Genomic DNA, 17,415 nt, shown 5'->3' with positions numbered 1-17,415 from the left:
ACAAGACACAGCTGGGGACGGCAGGAAAACTCAGGGGCACCAGGTGAACAGTCATGTAATCCGACAGGAGGGAAAACGAAGCGAATGGAAGTACATAACAAACACTTTTCAAAATAAAACAGGAAAACACCCAGATCGTGACACCCAAGGTACACAAAAGAACATAGAGTAGTGAAGGAATGAGTCCTAAAACCTGTCAATAACTTAGCTTTCTACCATTTTCCTTCCTCGTTGTCTCAAAGTCAACAGTGTTTGAATGTGCTTGTAGAAAAAGCCTGAAATAAAATCTGTGGTTAACACAAGCTGAAGAGGTTTTTCAGGTTTTATTTTTTACGAAATGTAGTAATTAACTGGGGAATGTCTGAAACTTGTCTGACAGTGGAAGCTGAGATATCCAAGTTAATCTAGCCGTTTCTTAGATTGTTACCTTTATTTAAAAGCATTGACAGCTATGTTCTCCAACAGCCACATTGACAAATAGACCTTAAAGGGGGCTTGAGCACCTGCCCTTTTTCCCTCCTGTTTTTCGAAAGTTTTTTTTCAAATCAATAAATTACCTGTATGATTACCAGCAGTGGCAAACAGGGAAACGTGGTGAAAGAACACATGGACACCGATGGGGATCAGTGCGATATAGTCGAGCTCAGAGACATCCAGCACCAGCACTTTTTCTCCCTCGCTGTTATGGACAGTTTTGCACTACTACTATAAAAGGGCCTTCCCCAAACTGTTCCCACAAAGTTAGAAGCATAAAATTGTCCAGAATGACTTGGTAAGATGAAGCATTAAGAATCCCCTTCACTGGAACTAAGGGGCTGAGGCCAAACACAGAAAAACAAGCCATAGCATTATCCCTCCTCCACCAAACTTTACAGTTGGCACAATGCATTCAGGCAGGTGACGTTCTCCTGGCATTCGCCAAACCCAGACTCGTCCTTCAGACTGCCAGATAGAGAAGCGTGATTGGTCCCTTCACAGAAGTGGCGGCGTGTCTTACACCACTCCATCCCATGATTGGCATTGTGCTTGGTGATGTATGGCTTGCATGCAGCGGCTCAGCCATGAAAACCCATGGCATGAAGCCCCTGGCACAGTTCTGGTCTGATATTAATGCAGAGCTGGTTTGGAGCTTTGCAGTTTGAGTCAGCAGAACTTTGGCCACTTTTACGCACTCTGCGCCTCAGCACCCGGCGAGTTTTTTTGGTCGGACACTTTGTGGCAGAGTTGCTGTGGTTCCTAAACGTTTCCACTTTGCAATAATACTACTTACAGTCGATCTTGGAATATCTAGAAGAAAAGAAGTTTCACCAACTGACTTGTTGCAATGGTGGCATCCTGTTACAGGACCACATTCGAGTTCAGTGAGCTCTTTAGAACAACCCATTCTTTCACAAATGTTTGTAAAGACACTGCATGGCTAGGTGCTTGATGTATACACCTGTGGCAATGGGACTGAATGAAACACCTGCATTATATGATTAAGAGGAGTGTCTCAATACTTTTGTCTATAAAGTGTACATTTGAATAACCCTTTAATGCTGTCCCAGTCGTCATTCCAGGCATGTATTTATTTTATTGGTAGCAAAAATCACCAGCGTGAACTTTTATGAACTGTATCCTGCATTTACCAGTCCTCCATCATCTGCTGAACAGATTTATGCGTAAAAGTGTACAAAGGTGAGGGAGGGTGTCTTATTCACTTTTCAAACACATTGTTTATCTATCCAAAGAGAAGCATGATAATTCTCTAAAGTGTGTGAAGTAGGTGAAGACATCCAGATACCGCTTTTGCTTATAAATAAATGTGACAATTTTCTCGAAAGCACCCTTTTTTGCTTAATCAAAACGGAGACTTTGTCACTGAATGAGGCTCCATACTGTACGCGTAGAGGAGCCTTCGCGTTATCGGGTGGCTTTGTACTGAAGTGGCCTTCACAACTCTCTGAAAGGCCTCAGAAAGAGATAATCACTTCAGTTATTTGAAATGTAATGAGTCAGCTGTTTGTGATCGCTGCTCAACGTCAAAACAAAAGGTTGACCGGAGCTATGTCGTTTATGAAACTCAACATGCATGGCTAGCATGGTCCCGTCTCAAATTATTTCTACTTCTAATTGAGAGATAACATCACAAAGAATTGATATGATTTGAGATTTATTATAGTCGTATGTTGTGGTAGTAAAATAAATAAATAATGTGTTAAGCTATTTCACACACAACAGAAAAATGAAAAACACAATACTTGTTCGTCTCAGACAGAAAACAAAGATACATATCAGAACAACTGACCCACATGGTGAAGACACACACAGGAATTCAGTTAAAAGTGCTATAAAAGTATTCAAATATACTTTTCTTTTAAACACACACTCACAAACACTCACACACAGTGGATAATGACAAATATATTTCCATCAGGAAGGGTTTGAAAGTGGACACAAAAACACTACAAATAAATTCTAATTCATTCATAATTGCTAAATATATTTACCACTGTATTGCAGAAAAAACCTATTAGGTGATAAAGTGTACCCCTAAAAGCTTACTAAGTCTTTGCAGTGGACAAGCGATGTGGTAGCAGCCTTTAACAAACACCATTTCCCGTAAGTCCATCATGTGTTAACACAGACTAAACTTGGGGATCAAAGTTCAATTTGTAGAGACTTGGCTTGGGAACTAAAGGGTTGTCAGTTCAAGTCCCGATTGGACCAAAAACATGGATGGAGATCTTTGAGCCGAATGGTCACTGGTTCTAATCTCGCTATGGAACGAAAAATAAAAAAGTGGTGTGGACTAGTAGCTGGAGAGGTACCAGGTAGCCTCCTGCGATTTACCGAGGTGTCCTTGAGTAAGGCACCGAACCCCCAACTCTCTCTCAGGACACTGGAGCACTGGCAGCCCCTTCGTTCTGACACCTCCAGGAGCCGGTTTGTTTGTGTGTTTATTTTCAGGCCTTTGTGTGTAATTGTATAATAACACCAGCGTGAACTGAATCAATAAAGGCAGTCTTAATTTGAATACATCAGCTTTCAGAATAGATGTATTGCAGACATGGCTGTCACGGCTAAAAACTCTGGAGTGTAACAGCAGCTGGCCTGGAGCTGGAGTCAGGACTCTCTGTGTGTCTCTCCTGTAGCTGAGGACTTCCCCATCTGTGTCCCCCATAAGACTCTGTTAGTTATTATCAACCTTCCTTACTCAGTAGAGAAGATCTTAAAGTTGAGCATCCGTCTCTCAAACGTGCTGGGTGCGATCCAGTAACTTCTTATGGTCATGATTTTGAAGCCGTAGTTGTTGGAGGTGGGCTCCCGGGGGTCGTCAAAGGCCTGCTGGTTGAACTCCTGGTCTTCTTCCTCCTGTGTGATGATACACCTTTGCTTTTCCGTTGAGAGGAAGGCACAGTTTTTTTCTTTGTTGCCCTGTCGGGGGCCCCTAGGTGCTCAGAGATTCTCCTCTGAAACAATGCCTGGAACTGCTGAGCCTGCACGACAAAGATAGGAATGAGAAATTGATTTTAGGACACGCACGGCTGTTGTGAGTGCGTTTTACCACAAATACAGACTTTATTATAATGGGTTTTTGGTTTTATTTTGGGAATTGAAGTAACATCTTGATGTATTTCCACTTTTGTGTTATACAACTTTCAATACCTATCTTAAGCTACAATTAAATACACTTTCTGTTGTTGCTTGTTAATTGGAGACAAAGGTTGCATTGAATTTTTCAGAAAGCAGAAGAGCTGGACCACATAGTAGAATAGGGTTAGAATGCCCCCCTTGATTGCTCTCAATTATCTTCTAGTTTTCTTTCAGATTTGGTATTTCTTTTTTTGAAAATCATTTTATGTCGGATTTGGCTAGTATTTCCGTGTCTTAGAATTGGAACCCATGAGGAACACTACATCCTAGATCTCTGCACTCATGCACTGACTCCCCACTACAAAAGCCCATTCCTGAACAGAGACAGGGGTCACGATCTTGCCAACCATATATAAGATCCCAGACTCTACTGAGGACCATGAGATGTGTTTGAAAAACTAGTATCTGACCTTTGAGTTAAAACTATTTCATACAGCCTTAGCTTCAAAGGTCAAAACTAAAATGTAAAACTCAAGCAGTAGAGATCGTACCATATCTGTCTGCGGGGTGGACAGATGTTCTGTAGCGGTGGCAGGGATGGCTGTGGTGGGGGCAGGGATGGCAGTGGTGGAGGCAGGGATGGTTGTAGTGGGGGCAGGGGGAGCTGTGGTGGCCTGCTGGCTCTTTGGTTTGGCACAGTATGTCTCCAGATATTGGAGTCCACAGCCAGGCGAGCGGCAGCACTGCTCCACGATCCCCTTCCCCCTGGGCCGACCTCCATAACCGGACCATGTTCCTCTACCTGCAGAGAGAGAAATGTTCAACATGAGATTCTTGTCTTTCTTTAAAGCCTTCCTACTCAGGTCATTTAATTTAAAACATTCATGAAGCCGTTTTTTGCTTATCCTCTTTGGCAACAGTAATTACTCAATCTCGAAATTGGTATTCGACTTTAAAGTTTTGACTGGTATTGAAATCTTGTCCAAAACTATATAGGTAAGTTCTATTTATACGGCAGTGCTCATAGTCAATCACTGGAAGTGGACTCTATTATGCTTTTTGGGGTTTTCTCTTTCCCATAGTTACAGTTTTTGTGCATGTAAATGGTCTGCAAAGGCTAAAATATCAAAGTTCCCTCCAGAGGGAGTTAACCCTGCCTGAAACATCTCCATTGGACTCCTTTGTTTACTTCACTGACATAATGACATCACTATAACACTTGCTTCTATTGGCTAGCTCTCCCACAGTTTATATATGATAGACTAAGGGGGCGGGACATTTCCAATTCAATGTCTAAGTGGTTGACCAATCACAACGGAGCCGGCCAGCTAACCAATCAGAGCAGACTGGGCTCTGGTTTCAGACAGAGGGTGAAAAGAGGTGCTGCAGCACAAGCAGTATGAGAAAAATAAAGAGATTTTTGAACATTAAAGCATGGAGACATGTCCCAGTAGAGACACTACATACTGATATGAACTTGAAAACTAGCATAAACTATCCTTTGAATTTTAAGTAACTACATCGTCTTGGTCCAGGAGAGCATGTTGTCCTGATGGTAGCAACAAAGTCTAAAATGCATTGGGGCTTATGATTCTGAAAAGACCATCTCATGTCTACTTTGGTAGACATGACGTTTCCTGGGTAATTAGCAAATGCTAGCGTGCACATACCACTCTGCACTACACTGGGGAACGCAGTGTCTTGTGAGAGGCTCTCTGCTCCTCCTGTCTACACCTTCTCTGTTTGAAGTGGTTGGAGCGGTGCAGCTCTCAGATAGCAAGTGTTTAACAATGTGGCTATCACACACCGAGGCACGGTGTTCTGTGAGTACGATGCCATTTTGGTGGATTGCCACCCCTCTGATAGCAGGAGGAAGAATTGGGATAAAGGTAATCAGGTGAAAGGGCCAGCGGGCATTTATCTGTGTCCAGTAGGAGAAATTTTATTCTAGGAATAATGATACACTTTATTTGAATTAAAAGCTGCTTTACATGGAAACATCCACAGAACAATGCAATCACATCTGGCCCAAGAAATAGATCCAACATTAGATATGAAATTGCAGAAAAAGTGTGAGTGTGTGAGTGTGTCCTGTTTGCAGCGACAGACCTGAGCACAGAGTGTTGTGACTATCATTATACAGGATGTGCTTTTTAGTGTTGTTTCGCTGATAACTTGCAGTGTTTTCACATGGACTGATGACCATGGCCATATCTGTGTTAGAATAACCTTCATAGCACTTTGGTCGTTATATCTCTATTAAATCTAGGGAAGTAAAAGTATAAGCAATTTGTGTTATGTCAACATCAAATGTACAGTTTAATGTAGAGCTTATGTTTTGAATGTATTTCCCTCCATGTGGCAGCAGTGTGAACAAAACAACAGCGACATTGTTATTGGAATATGATGCATTGTTGTTGGTTTTTTTAATGCAATGGGAGGAGGCAAATGAAACAAAGGAAAAGTCGGTATGCATAGCTAAAAATAAAAAAGTCCATTAACTTAAATCTGAGATTTGTTGGTCCCTTTGCATGCACTTTATTGCTGTCCTTAACATCAGCTTGTCATTGTGCAATTCTTTAACTTTAATGTCAAAAACATTATCTGTTGTTTTGCAGAGGAATAATCCTAATCATTTTGGTGGCCTCCTGACCTTTAATGCCACACTAAGACAGTTTAGAGCATTCTCTATCTTAGACATGCGTAACAGGTAAATAGGATAAATATAAACTTACCTAAATAGATTCCACGATCCCCGCAGACAAACATCAGGTCTTTGAGCAGATCAGAACCACAGCGCAGTCTGCCTGCCTCTGAGGCCAGTGGCAGGCCCGCCAGACAGATACACATCCGAACACACAACACCTGAGGAGGAGAAAAACCTTTAAACACCTCGACACAAAGCCTATAACACAACATTAAGATGTGGGGTTAAGGTGACAGCCATAAAACCTGACTTCCCTGGAATGGTTTTGCCTTTGCTGCATGACTGTCGGATTGATGCATGTGGGCAAAAACAATTTGATAATAACTTCTGCCTTGCATTCTGCACCCCTCAGATGATGGGAGATAATGCACAACTAAAATGTATTACTAACGTTTTGTGGACAAAATATCATCATATTTTGTCCAGAATGCCGATGTCTCAGACGGGAAAATGTCCTTTGTATCGTTTCACAGAATTTCTGTCAATTAATTTTCCAGAAATATTTACTTTCACTGATGCTTTTATAATATATATAAACATAAAATATATCCCCCACCCCCTCAGCATATGGAGACAGATGTGCCAGACCTAGATTCCTTTTATCCAAAAGTCCTTACAATGTTATTGAATGAAGATGAACAGTCCACAAAGTTTACAAAGAGTTGAATAACACTATGGCTGCATTAATGTTTGATTATTCCCTAACGTATTGGCTGGTAATGCCACTTGGTAAGGCAAAAATAAAAGCACAATTCTGAAACTTTTCTCTGTGTTAATGAGCGTTTTTGGATTTGCAGGTAAAGGCTTAAGGTTACTTGATTCATAAAGCACATTTCATACACAAAAGTAATTCAAAGGGCTTTACATAAGCATTTACACGTAATAAAATCAAAAACCCCAAATCTCAATATCTAAATGAAGGCAAAGAACCTCGAAAGAACTGTTCCTTTAAAATTCACATAGATATTTATTCATGTTTGTATATTGTTGGAAACTGTATTGCCTCTACAGTATACCTTGATTTATGGAAAAGTCAGATTTCAGACTTTCCAAAAGCAAATAATACAACTACAATAAACACTTCCCTCCATGTTCACCTTGGCCAGTGAAAACAATAACATGGTGTATAGTTGAAAACAATACAGTAGCACTAACAATACACTTTATGGTATGATTAAGCTATAATTGCTTTTGATAACAGCTGAATGAAATGACATTTAATGCAATATTCCTTCTTATCAAAGCCAAATTCATTTACAAATAGACAACCTGTCAGACACAGCTCAGGGAACAGAGTGAAAGTGGGTCTTACCTTCAGTGTGTGTGCTGTGGGAGAGGAGCAGCTTGAGGAGTGCATACTGTCTGTGTGGACTGACTGCAGGAGGCCTTCAGTCTTATAGCAGCAGCCAGGAGGGCCGGGTCACAGCTGGGATCCTCCCTCACCTCCCTGCACTCATCACCAGTGATTCATACTCAATCTCATCTGCAGCATCTATCAGATGATTTAACACGCAGTTTCTGATGAACAACTCTGTGTTCCTTACGTGTGTACACAGGATATTCATCAGACACAAACATGATGTTCAATTCTAACTGCTGGAACCAGAAGGTGGAAGATGTACTCAGAACTTTTACTTGAGTAAAAGTAGTAATACCACAGTGTAGTCAACATCTGAATGAAGTTCAAGTGAGATCCAAATAATTAGACTATTATTATAAATAATATAATTAATAGAATCAAAACACATTTAAGTACCAGAAGTAATAAATATGTGTCGGCATTCCAGAATACTATATATTTTTACATGGTTTAGTTGAATACTTGATTCTGATTGGTCAATTCAGAACATGTGACACGTTATTAATCCAGTAGAGCAGACCGCTGTCAAGGACTTGTTGACCGTTGTTAAGGAGGATCAAGAAAGAGAAAGGCAAAGAGGTTAAAAGACGGAGCGCAGGACGTCAGATAAATCACCAGAAGACAGACAGGAAGTAATGGGCTCTGCAGTGTTAAAGGACTTGTTCGTGGATCAGAAACTGTGAACAGACTTCAACAGTCACAGAAAACCTCGATCAGTGCTGCCGTAAAGTTGTTGTTGTTGCAGTTCCAGCTGTTGGGGCGTCGTCGAACAGAGTTTTTTTTCTTAGGGGAAGAAATACGATCATTTTTGCGCCAATAAAATAATTTCAATTAATATTGGGAGTCGAGTCGTTAGCTGGTTTGGTACCTGGTCGTGTAATAAGCGGGATAATGTGCAGTGAGGCGGTCATTATGGGGAGAAGAACACCCGACAGGCTGATCAGGGTTGTGTTGTATAGGTTTTAGTGCATGTAAATGGTCTGCAAAGGCTACAATCCCTGTGTTCCCTCCAGAGGGAGTTTCAGACAGAGGGTGAAAAGAGGCAGAATGAGAAAAAAAAGAGCTTTTTGAACATTAAAGAGACATGTCCCAGTAGAGACAAACACTAATATGAAATATTAAAATGTGCAGTGTCCTCTGTAATGTGTTCATCTTTAAATGAACACATTACAGAGGTGGAGCTAACTTTGAAGACTTTGACTACTGCAGAGTATGTTCATCCATAGTAGTGCATCATAATTAGTTGATTTATGTTTTGTATTCATAATGAAAACCTGCAAAAAAACAAGTGACTAATGTTGTCAAATAAACGTACGAGGATTAAAAGTGAAATATTTGAAAATAAAGTACAAATAGCAAAACTTCAGTAAAAGTTAAGTACATCAACAATGTACTTTACTTGAGTTATTGTACATTTCACCACTGGTTTGGCAACATTTGAAAGAGTACATATAATGTTAAACCCATACTAGAGATGGTATTTTGAGTATTTCTTTTTTTTAAATCACATTTCCATTTTATACTCAGTTACATTCCTACCACCCTGAAAGAACCAAACTCTCAAACCCACACAACCAGACTGATAGAAACAGTATTTTATACAACACAGTTCATATTGGTGCAACTAAATCAGCTTCTAAATGGACCTCTCAGTGAGCTGCTATTTGTTTCCTGTGTCAAGAATTAAGTTTTTATGCCAGTATGGGGGAGAAGTTCTTCAAATGCTATTAACAATTGATATGATGAAAAGCTCCAAAACAGCTACTAAATGCAATCTGTGGTGAGCTCATTATGTCAACCAAGACTGATCAAATAATAAAGTCCACTGAGTTTACGATCACATTTTCAATTGATCAAGTTGCGCAAAAATAAAACTGCTGCAGCTGGCTCATTGTTAATCCTGCAGTTTTATCAGTTTTATTCAGAGACATCAAGAGACGGTAAAATGTATTTCACACTGTATGTGAGATCATCTGGGAGATAATCTGCTGAATCCTTTACAAAATTATGTACACAGCTCTATAAACGCTGCTTTTTAACAACAGAAAAGTGTTGCATTAGATTTAATTACAGTCAATCACACACCTTTGGTCAAAAGTGACACATTTCAAAGAAAATGATATACCGATCAGAGGAACAACGCAAACAAAAGCCAAATTAAAGAGATTGATTGAGGCCAACTCAACAACAGGTTCAATATCACTTTTATATAGACATAGATCAAAAGAGTGGCACTTCTACGACATAGAGTCTCTTGGTTGAGATCCACCCGATAGCTCACCAGATGAGCAAATATATCCAGGCTCTTTGAAGAAAGGTAAATGAATAGCGATGGGGTTCAGACAAAGATGCGTTCCAGAACAAAATAAATTGAGTGAGTTTATCTAAAGACAGCCAGATTCTAGAAAATGTATATATGTCTTGACCTTAAAAGGGAAAGATCCCAAACCATGACACAAAGTGGAGCATTCAGTGGAGCTGTGTGCCATTTCTAACAGACATTAGGTAAAGTCAGGTGTGACCAGATGATTGGTCCAAGGTCCAAATGTAAAAAAAAACACTCGTTTTCAAACGTCTCGTCGTCGAGTATGTTTACATGCACTCTAGAATCCTGGTTTAATCATATTATTGATTTCCCTGCTTCTAATGCACACGTGAACACACTTAGCGCTGAGATTACAGTTCATTCTTTACTCATTAAGGGGAGGGCCCTGGTTTTGAAAGCCGTTTGAATTTAGCCTGCAGCAGAGAGATCTGTTCCTCTTTAGCCAACAGATCAAACTCGCTGCTTTGCTCTTCAGCACCAGCCATGTTGTTATCGTTGCTGTCCAACTGTAAACTGTGGGATTCCTGATTGCCCAGGTCCTGTGTCTCATATTCAGGCTGAAGCCAGGATGGCCCTGTGTCTGCTGCACTGTCCCCATGAGAAGGGTTGTCCAAATTGTCCACAATGGCAGAGTACTGAAGGACAGTGTGTGCAGTTTTGGATGAAGATACATCACTCCTCTTCTTGCTTTTATTCTGCGTTACCTTACATGTGGTGCTTTTCTTCTTCTTGTCATTGAGCAGCTCCTGAATGAAATACAAAGTGGAATCAAATACGGTTTGTGTGCCATTCAACTATTATGTATCATTATTATTATTATTACTACTATTCAATTCTGATTGCTTTTACGTTGACATTTTTCAATTGCAATTGAAACATAAAGCTCCGCCCCGCCTACCACTGACCGAAGGAAGACATATTCTATAACCATCATGGCCCCCAGTAGACCCCCCCCCACATATAACAGCACTGACTATAACGCCCCCTGTTGTGTTAAATACTGTGCAATACATATCTGGCTGCTATACTTTTATTTTTGTGTATTTTGCAATTGTGTGATTCTTGTATATATATTTGTTTAGTATCTTGGTGTAATATTAAGCTGTCTTTGGCTCCTTCTGCTGTAAAAATGAAAATGTCCCCTCTGTTGGACGATTAAAGGTATTCTGATTATTCCCAAACACCACTGCTATCATCGTTTACTTCGTTACTCATCAGTTAAGCCACAACTAAACATACTTTTTATTGACATGTCGGTCATATTCTTATTTTTAATTAAATGTATTTATCCTTACTTTTGAACAGCTCATTTTTTGTTTCGTTTCTAAATAACTATACGAATAAAAGTAGTTTTTTGATGGTTTGATTATTAGATTACTCACCTGGTCCACGTTAGAATGATTATATGTTTTTGTGAGAGCCTCTTCCAGCTGTTTTGGGGATTTTTGGGGCAGAGTGGAACACAATTTCTTTCCATGTAGTTCTTTATTTGCTGGTACAAGAGAAGCCTGGGGAGACCGGCGCTGCAGGAGGACAAACAACATCTCAGATAAATATTACTGTCACAAAAAAATTCAGCTTCAAAACTGTATATAGACAAAACTATGCCTAACATCTTTATAAGCAAGTTCAAAGTCAGGCATCAGTAATGTCCAGAGAAGGGTTTAGGTTCCTCTACTATAGGTTAAGGTTGAAACAATAATTACAAATGAAAAAAAGTATAACGGAACAAGCAACATACAGATGATTCAGCTTTTAGAGCCTAAGAAGTGGATTAAAATACTCAAATTGTCCTGAGGAGGGAACTAGAGGACTCTGTGTTAAATGAATGAACAAAGGGAATTTTATCGGAATTTGAAACTTTCCAATACATTTTGTGTACAAGGGAAAATTAATTTTGATAGTGGTTCTCATATAAGAGTCGTAGTGAAGTGACAAGTTTGCACCAGTTTGTAAGAGGAGTCTAGGGGCCATAACCAGGTGCTCTAAAACCTAAATGATGTCAAATGGCCTGCCATGTCTCCCCTAGATTAACTTTTGTTATGTGTTTGTCAGTGCGAGTTGAATGGAATCAGCAACTGAAGGGCAAGTTACCTTGTTTTGTCCTTTAGAAATGGAAGACTGGGAGTCTGGCTGTGGTTCATGCATCACTTTAGGTCTCCGTTTTCGACTGTGATTCCTGCTGGAGAGGTAAACCTGTCCGTGGTAAATGACCACAGCATCCTTGTAGATCTGCGGTGCTGAGCCCTGGGGTAAGAGGTTGCGATCTGCGGAGATGTTCTTCCCAGGCATGCTGTCCTTCAGCACCCGGTAAGCTGTGCGGTTGGCAGAGACAAAGGACATTTCGAAGGGACCCGGATCACCCCGGATCTCTTTGCCCATCAGGGAGGACATGTTTTCACCGTTTCCTGTGTGGGAGGTGGGTTTCTGGCCTTTTCTCCGTACGATTGCTGGATTGATCCATATCCCTTCTGGAGGGTCTGGAGGTGGCCTGGGGTCTGTGTCGGACTGGGGGATGCCCATTCGTCTCAGCACGTAGTTTGGTAAGCTTGACAGAGGGATGCTTTTCACCTCAGCTTCCAATGGGATGTAGATTTCCAGTTTTTTAAAGAAATCCATGCTCGGTGTATTTGCCTGTGTACAAATTCAGAGTTATATTAATATTCCATTTCTCTAACACCTCATGTATATAAAATATCCTACTTTATATCTATATTTTTGTTAATATTTTTTCATTTGTTCATTTTGTGTGTATATTTCAATTTTGTATGTATATTTCATACATTTGTTTTGCTATTTTTTATTTGTATTGAGCTGCTGCCATGCAAAAAAATCCCAAATTGGGATCAACAAATTACCTACCTACCCATCCATCCATCCATCCGTCATTAAAGATTGTCCCAACAACAGCGACCTTTGTTTGAACTCTTTCTTTTGTAAAAAAAAAATGACGCGTCTTGAGATCCATGCTTTTCAGTTACAATTAGTATTAAAATTTCCGACCCATTAGTCAGCTTTTGGTCTTTTTTCAAATCAACAGCAGACAGAAAGCCTGCCGGACTCAAACGCAACATTTAGCACATAGTATTTCAGAAACGATTGGCTGACACTGTAACAATATCCCCACAAGCTGGGGTATAACATCTAAACAATGTTCTTCCTGTCTTCTAAATGTGCACAGGGTAATGTATTTATAAAGAATTACACAGCTAATAAACAATTTAGCATGCCAAAAACGAATTAGCTATGGCTTTTTTTTGTACAGAAGTTGATGTTAGCTTAGCTTTTTGACACGGTAGACTAACGTTAACGTGCAATTTTGCCAGATGTCGCGAGACATGCCGAGACAGGTTATTTTCCGTATGAAAAACACATTTTAGGCTTGTGAATAATGTGTCCAAAAGCTGCTTTTCCCCCCCCATAAGGTGATATAATTGGTTCTTTCTGGTTTTGAATTAAAACAGAACATATGTGTCTCTATCTAGAAGAGAATGCACGAGAGAAGGCTAACAAAGCCCTGTTCGTTTTATACGTTGACAACTTTTAACAAGAGATTTGCTCATTTGACTTTCAATCAAAAGGCTCGTGAACAGCGGGGGTCGTGTGGCGTTTCGACAATGGTTTCGAAATGCGTGATATAAAAGTTAACGCCACTGTTATCGAAAATTACAACGTCAGTTCAACAAATATTATCTTTGAAAGTGAACGAATTCATGCAAAACATCAAGTGTTCCCGTGTCTGAATAAGAAAGGCCCTATATCTTTGCTCATACCTTGATGGACGAAAGGATCCCTGAAAGATGTTAGTCGCAGTTTTACTTCCTGGAAAAACAACAACTTCCGGGTCGTGGTCTTCAGAATAAAAGGGTCACCTAAACGAACAGACTAAACAACTTGTTCCGAGTACAAAATATGCAAACAGTTTTATATACGGTACTCAACATGCTCAGGAAAAACCAAACAAATCAGACCTTCACACTTTCCTACCTATTAAGTGAGCGAAACGTGAAACATATTTAAAGCCCTAATTATATAAACTTTTCATTCTACAGTCGTTTTTGGGGCCCAGTTTTTCAAAAAGTGTAATCTGGATCAAATTGATCCGGATTTGGGAATCCCATATTTTGCTATCCAGGATCACCTGATCCATCTTACTTTTATGCCAATTTTTTAAAGGAACATTGGATTGGATCACTGTGATCCAAATACCAAATTTCAAGATTACCAAATCCTGTTTACCAGAGCCTTAAATGGAACCAACAGTGTAGCCTACTGGTTTAGCAAAGAACAACAGGTAGGCAAAATACCAGAGGCCACAAATAGCCATTGTTTGTTTTAATTTTAGGAAACAGAAACAGTGTAATAAACAGAAACATTTTACAGTCCTTATTTTTTTCTAATGTTAAATAACAAAACAAAGAAAAAATAGTCAAAAACCATTCACAGGACAGATACCAGCTCTTTTCATTTCTTCCTTTAGGAGTTGTATCTCCATATGCACTTTTGTCTGCTGCAGTTGGGTAAGCAACATTTGTTCTTTACCCAGTTGAATTTGTACTTCTGCTCTTTCAGTTTCCCTTTTCAGAAGCAAGTCATAGCTGTCACCATCCTTGTTTGTAGCTGAGGAACGTTTGCGTTTTCTTGAAGGAAGGTCTTGGATTGTCTCCCTTAATTCTACTGGGGATCTATCGTCCTCCTCAATCACTGGAGTCAGGTCCAGCACAAACATTTCCTCTGCAGGAGTCATAGTCTCTGTATTTGTGGCCTCTCCATCTGCTTCTATGCCTTCAATGCCATGCAGGGCCTCTGATTTTTCTCCTCCTATTATATCAAGGACCATATCAGTGAATTCCCCCCTCTTATATGGCTTGTTACCATTTTTTTTTTTTTTTTTGGCTTTTGTTGCCTTGGCCCTAAGGTTCTTCTATCGCAACATTACTTGTTTTATGGTTTTCTGGCCAGACCCAGTGGCATTGACATGATTGCTAATGTCCTCCCAAGATGTTCTCTTTTCCTTTCTTGGTTACTTTTCCACCCTTTGCAGAGCTGAAACCTCCTACTATCGATATCAAAATTGCCCCGAACACGCTCCAGCATTGCACAAGTTTCTGCCACAGTGAAATTAGGCCCTTTTGAGTCCATGGTTCCAACTCTTTGGTGTAGCCAACACTGACCTTATAAGCCTTGAGCAAGATTGCTTTGGCTTGTGCTCAATTAGGCTTACACAACTCAGCTTGTTGTTGGTTAATGGGTGAGACCATTTAAACACAACATGTCTTTGCACCCATTTCTCCTAGCATACAGAGGCATCCACATGGCGGGCATTGTTCATCGTTACCGTAGGAGAAGGTACAGGGTATATGCTGAGCGCGCCAAACCACTTCAGCAATACACATCAGAAGAACTGTATGCACGTTTTGACTTTGGGAGAGATTACATTAAGTACATTGCAGACCTTGTCAGGCCAACACTCCAATGCCAAACCCAAAGGAGTCATGCTTTATCCGTGGAGGAACAGTGCTTAATCGCTCTGGGCTTTTACACATGTGGGACTTTCCACCAAGTAATTGGTGACAATATGGGAGTGAGAGAATCAACTGAGAGTAATGTGGTGAAGGCTGTGTCAGTAGCACTGGGCAGTCTGATCAATGAATTTGTTTCCTTTCCCAAGGATGACCAGACAGCTCAGACTAAGCACAAGTTTTTTCAAATGGGGAACATGCCTAGCACTATTGGTGCTATTGATTGCACTCAAGTCCATATCCAAGCACCTTGTGAAAGGGAGTGGGAGTATGTCAATCGAAAGGGGAGGCACAGCATCAACATCCAACTTGTGGGCAAACGCTGACCTCATAGTCACCAACTGTTCATGATGCACGCATTCTAAGAGAGAGTGCACTACCTTTACCATATCTCATTAGATGTGACATGCTTCATAGATTTTCTTTCTATCCATGGTCACTGTCTTGATTTGTATTCATACAAAATCTGAAGAAATGTACATATCATCAGTAAACATTGATTTTATGATCATTCACTTAAAAAAAACCTCTCTGATTTTGTTTGGTTTGAAAAATCACAACTGAATCCACCTTTCTGATGGGATCTGGATAATCCTGTTTTTTTGGATCAAATAAATCCCAAACCGAGTTCAAAGTTTTGAAAAACCCAAAGGGCAGGTTTGATCCAGATCAAATGTAAGATTGGATTACGTGATCTGATCTTATCTGGAATCCCTCTTTTGCCTTTGAAAAACCCATTTCCAAGATTTGATCCAAAAAAAAACTGAACCCAGCTGATTTGTATTGATTTATAGGCTGTTCAATAACCAAGAGGAAATAAAAGGTTGGTAATTTACATACAGCTCTGACTTTGTTGTAGTTTGCAGTAATTACAATTAACAAGGGACATGTTGTGTAACATTTCCATATTTTATATATTTTGGGAACCAGTTACACATCCATTATTGGGTATGACATTTTGAAATAATTGAATTACTGAAACTATAGTGCTTCAAATATAATCTTGTAAGTATCTCATAATATTGCAAAAGTTTGCAAAGATGAATTATATATTTGTTTCACTTTCAGTTGGAAAACAATTCGTTCTATGTTGATATAACCAGTGTTGGAATTTAATAAAGTACATTTACTCAAGTATTGTACTTAAGTACTATATTTACAGACTTAATGTACTTTACTTGAGTATTTTTTCAATTAATGTTATATATCCATTACAATTTGGAAGTACTTTTTTTCTTATTCTAAAATTGGCTCAAGATTGACAAACTACAACATTCAAATAATAGGAAATGTTTTTGCTACTGATAATAAACAAATAATATTCAGAAATGTTGTAAAAAAGAGCCATTCCGCGTACTGAGTACTTTTATTACACAAAGTAAACATTACTAATAGAACTCAATAGACATTTTCAATCCAGATTATTTTTCTGTAATGAAGTATTTCATGAACATAGTAATTCTACTTTAACTCAAATAAAGGAGTACTTCTCCACCACTGGATATGTTTACAGTACTGCACTAGATGTACACAGTATAAAAATATGCACAGTGCTTTCCTTGTTACTCTTTTTTACTCTTATATATTTCCAATTATTTTCCTTTCTCTTTCTGTGCTTACCTTGGTCCCTGTCCTACTGCAACACCTGAACAGCCCCACAAGGATCCGTGAAGGCCTAGCCTGTGGCACCGTCATGTGATGGACTGAAAATGAAGCCCAACATCTTCAAAGACGACCATGGTGGAAACTTGCAGTTTTAAAGTAAGGGTTATCGAAAACATTAAACAAGCAAAAACACACATGGAAATGTGGCAACTAGTGTTTGTGATAACATGCTTTTTGAGGAAAGTGTCCGAGCAAAACGTAACAGGTGAAAATGTAACTCCATCCAAACATAAACGGTCCAGACTGTCCACACCATGAA

The 17,415-nt window shown here is 39.6% G+C and overlaps 2 protein-coding genes across 3 annotated transcripts; both read right to left on the bottom strand.

The window, feature by feature from the left end:
• Positions 1-2,135: 2,135 nt before the first annotated feature.
• igf3 (insulin-like growth factor 3) lies at positions 2,136-7,653 on the bottom strand. 2 transcript variants are annotated; one of them, XM_063909141.1, is made up of 4 exons: positions 7,596-7,653; positions 6,312-6,441; positions 4,128-4,378; positions 2,136-3,479 (listed from the first exon to the last, which is right to left on the bottom strand). In XM_063909141.1, the coding sequence occupies exons 1-4, from the start codon at positions 7,638-7,640 to the stop codon at positions 3,270-3,272; spliced, it is 636 nt and encodes a 211-aa protein (XP_063765211.1). In that variant the 5' UTR covers positions 7,641-7,653; the 3' UTR covers positions 2,136-3,269. The 2 variants fall into 2 exon arrangements, with proteins under 2 accessions (XP_063765211.1, XP_063765125.1); XM_063909055.1 differs by lacking the exon at positions 7,596-7,653 and having other exon boundaries at positions 6,312-7,188.
• A 2,178-nt stretch (positions 7,654-9,831) lies between these two features.
• On the bottom strand, positions 9,832-13,848 carry si:dkeyp-110g5.4 (uncharacterized protein LOC561637 homolog). Its single transcript, XM_063895435.1, has 4 exons — positions 13,743-13,848; positions 12,064-12,603; positions 11,352-11,492; positions 9,832-10,715 (listed from the first exon to the last, which is right to left on the bottom strand). The coding sequence occupies exons 2-4, from the start codon at positions 12,586-12,588 to the stop codon at positions 10,341-10,343; spliced, it is 1,041 nt and encodes a 346-aa protein (XP_063751505.1). The 5' UTR covers positions 12,589-12,603; positions 13,743-13,848; the 3' UTR covers positions 9,832-10,340.
• Positions 13,849-17,415: the final 3,567 nt, after the last annotated feature.

The sequence above is a fragment of the Eleginops maclovinus genome, chromosome 1 (genome assembly GCF_036324505.1).
Source record: "Eleginops maclovinus isolate JMC-PN-2008 ecotype Puerto Natales chromosome 1, JC_Emac_rtc_rv5, whole genome shotgun sequence".
In the NCBI taxonomy this organism is placed as follows: Eukaryota; Metazoa; Chordata; class Actinopteri; order Perciformes; family Eleginopidae; genus Eleginops; species Eleginops maclovinus.
The sequence above is the reverse complement of the archived record's forward strand: the minus strand, read 5'-3'. Positions and strand labels throughout refer to the sequence as shown.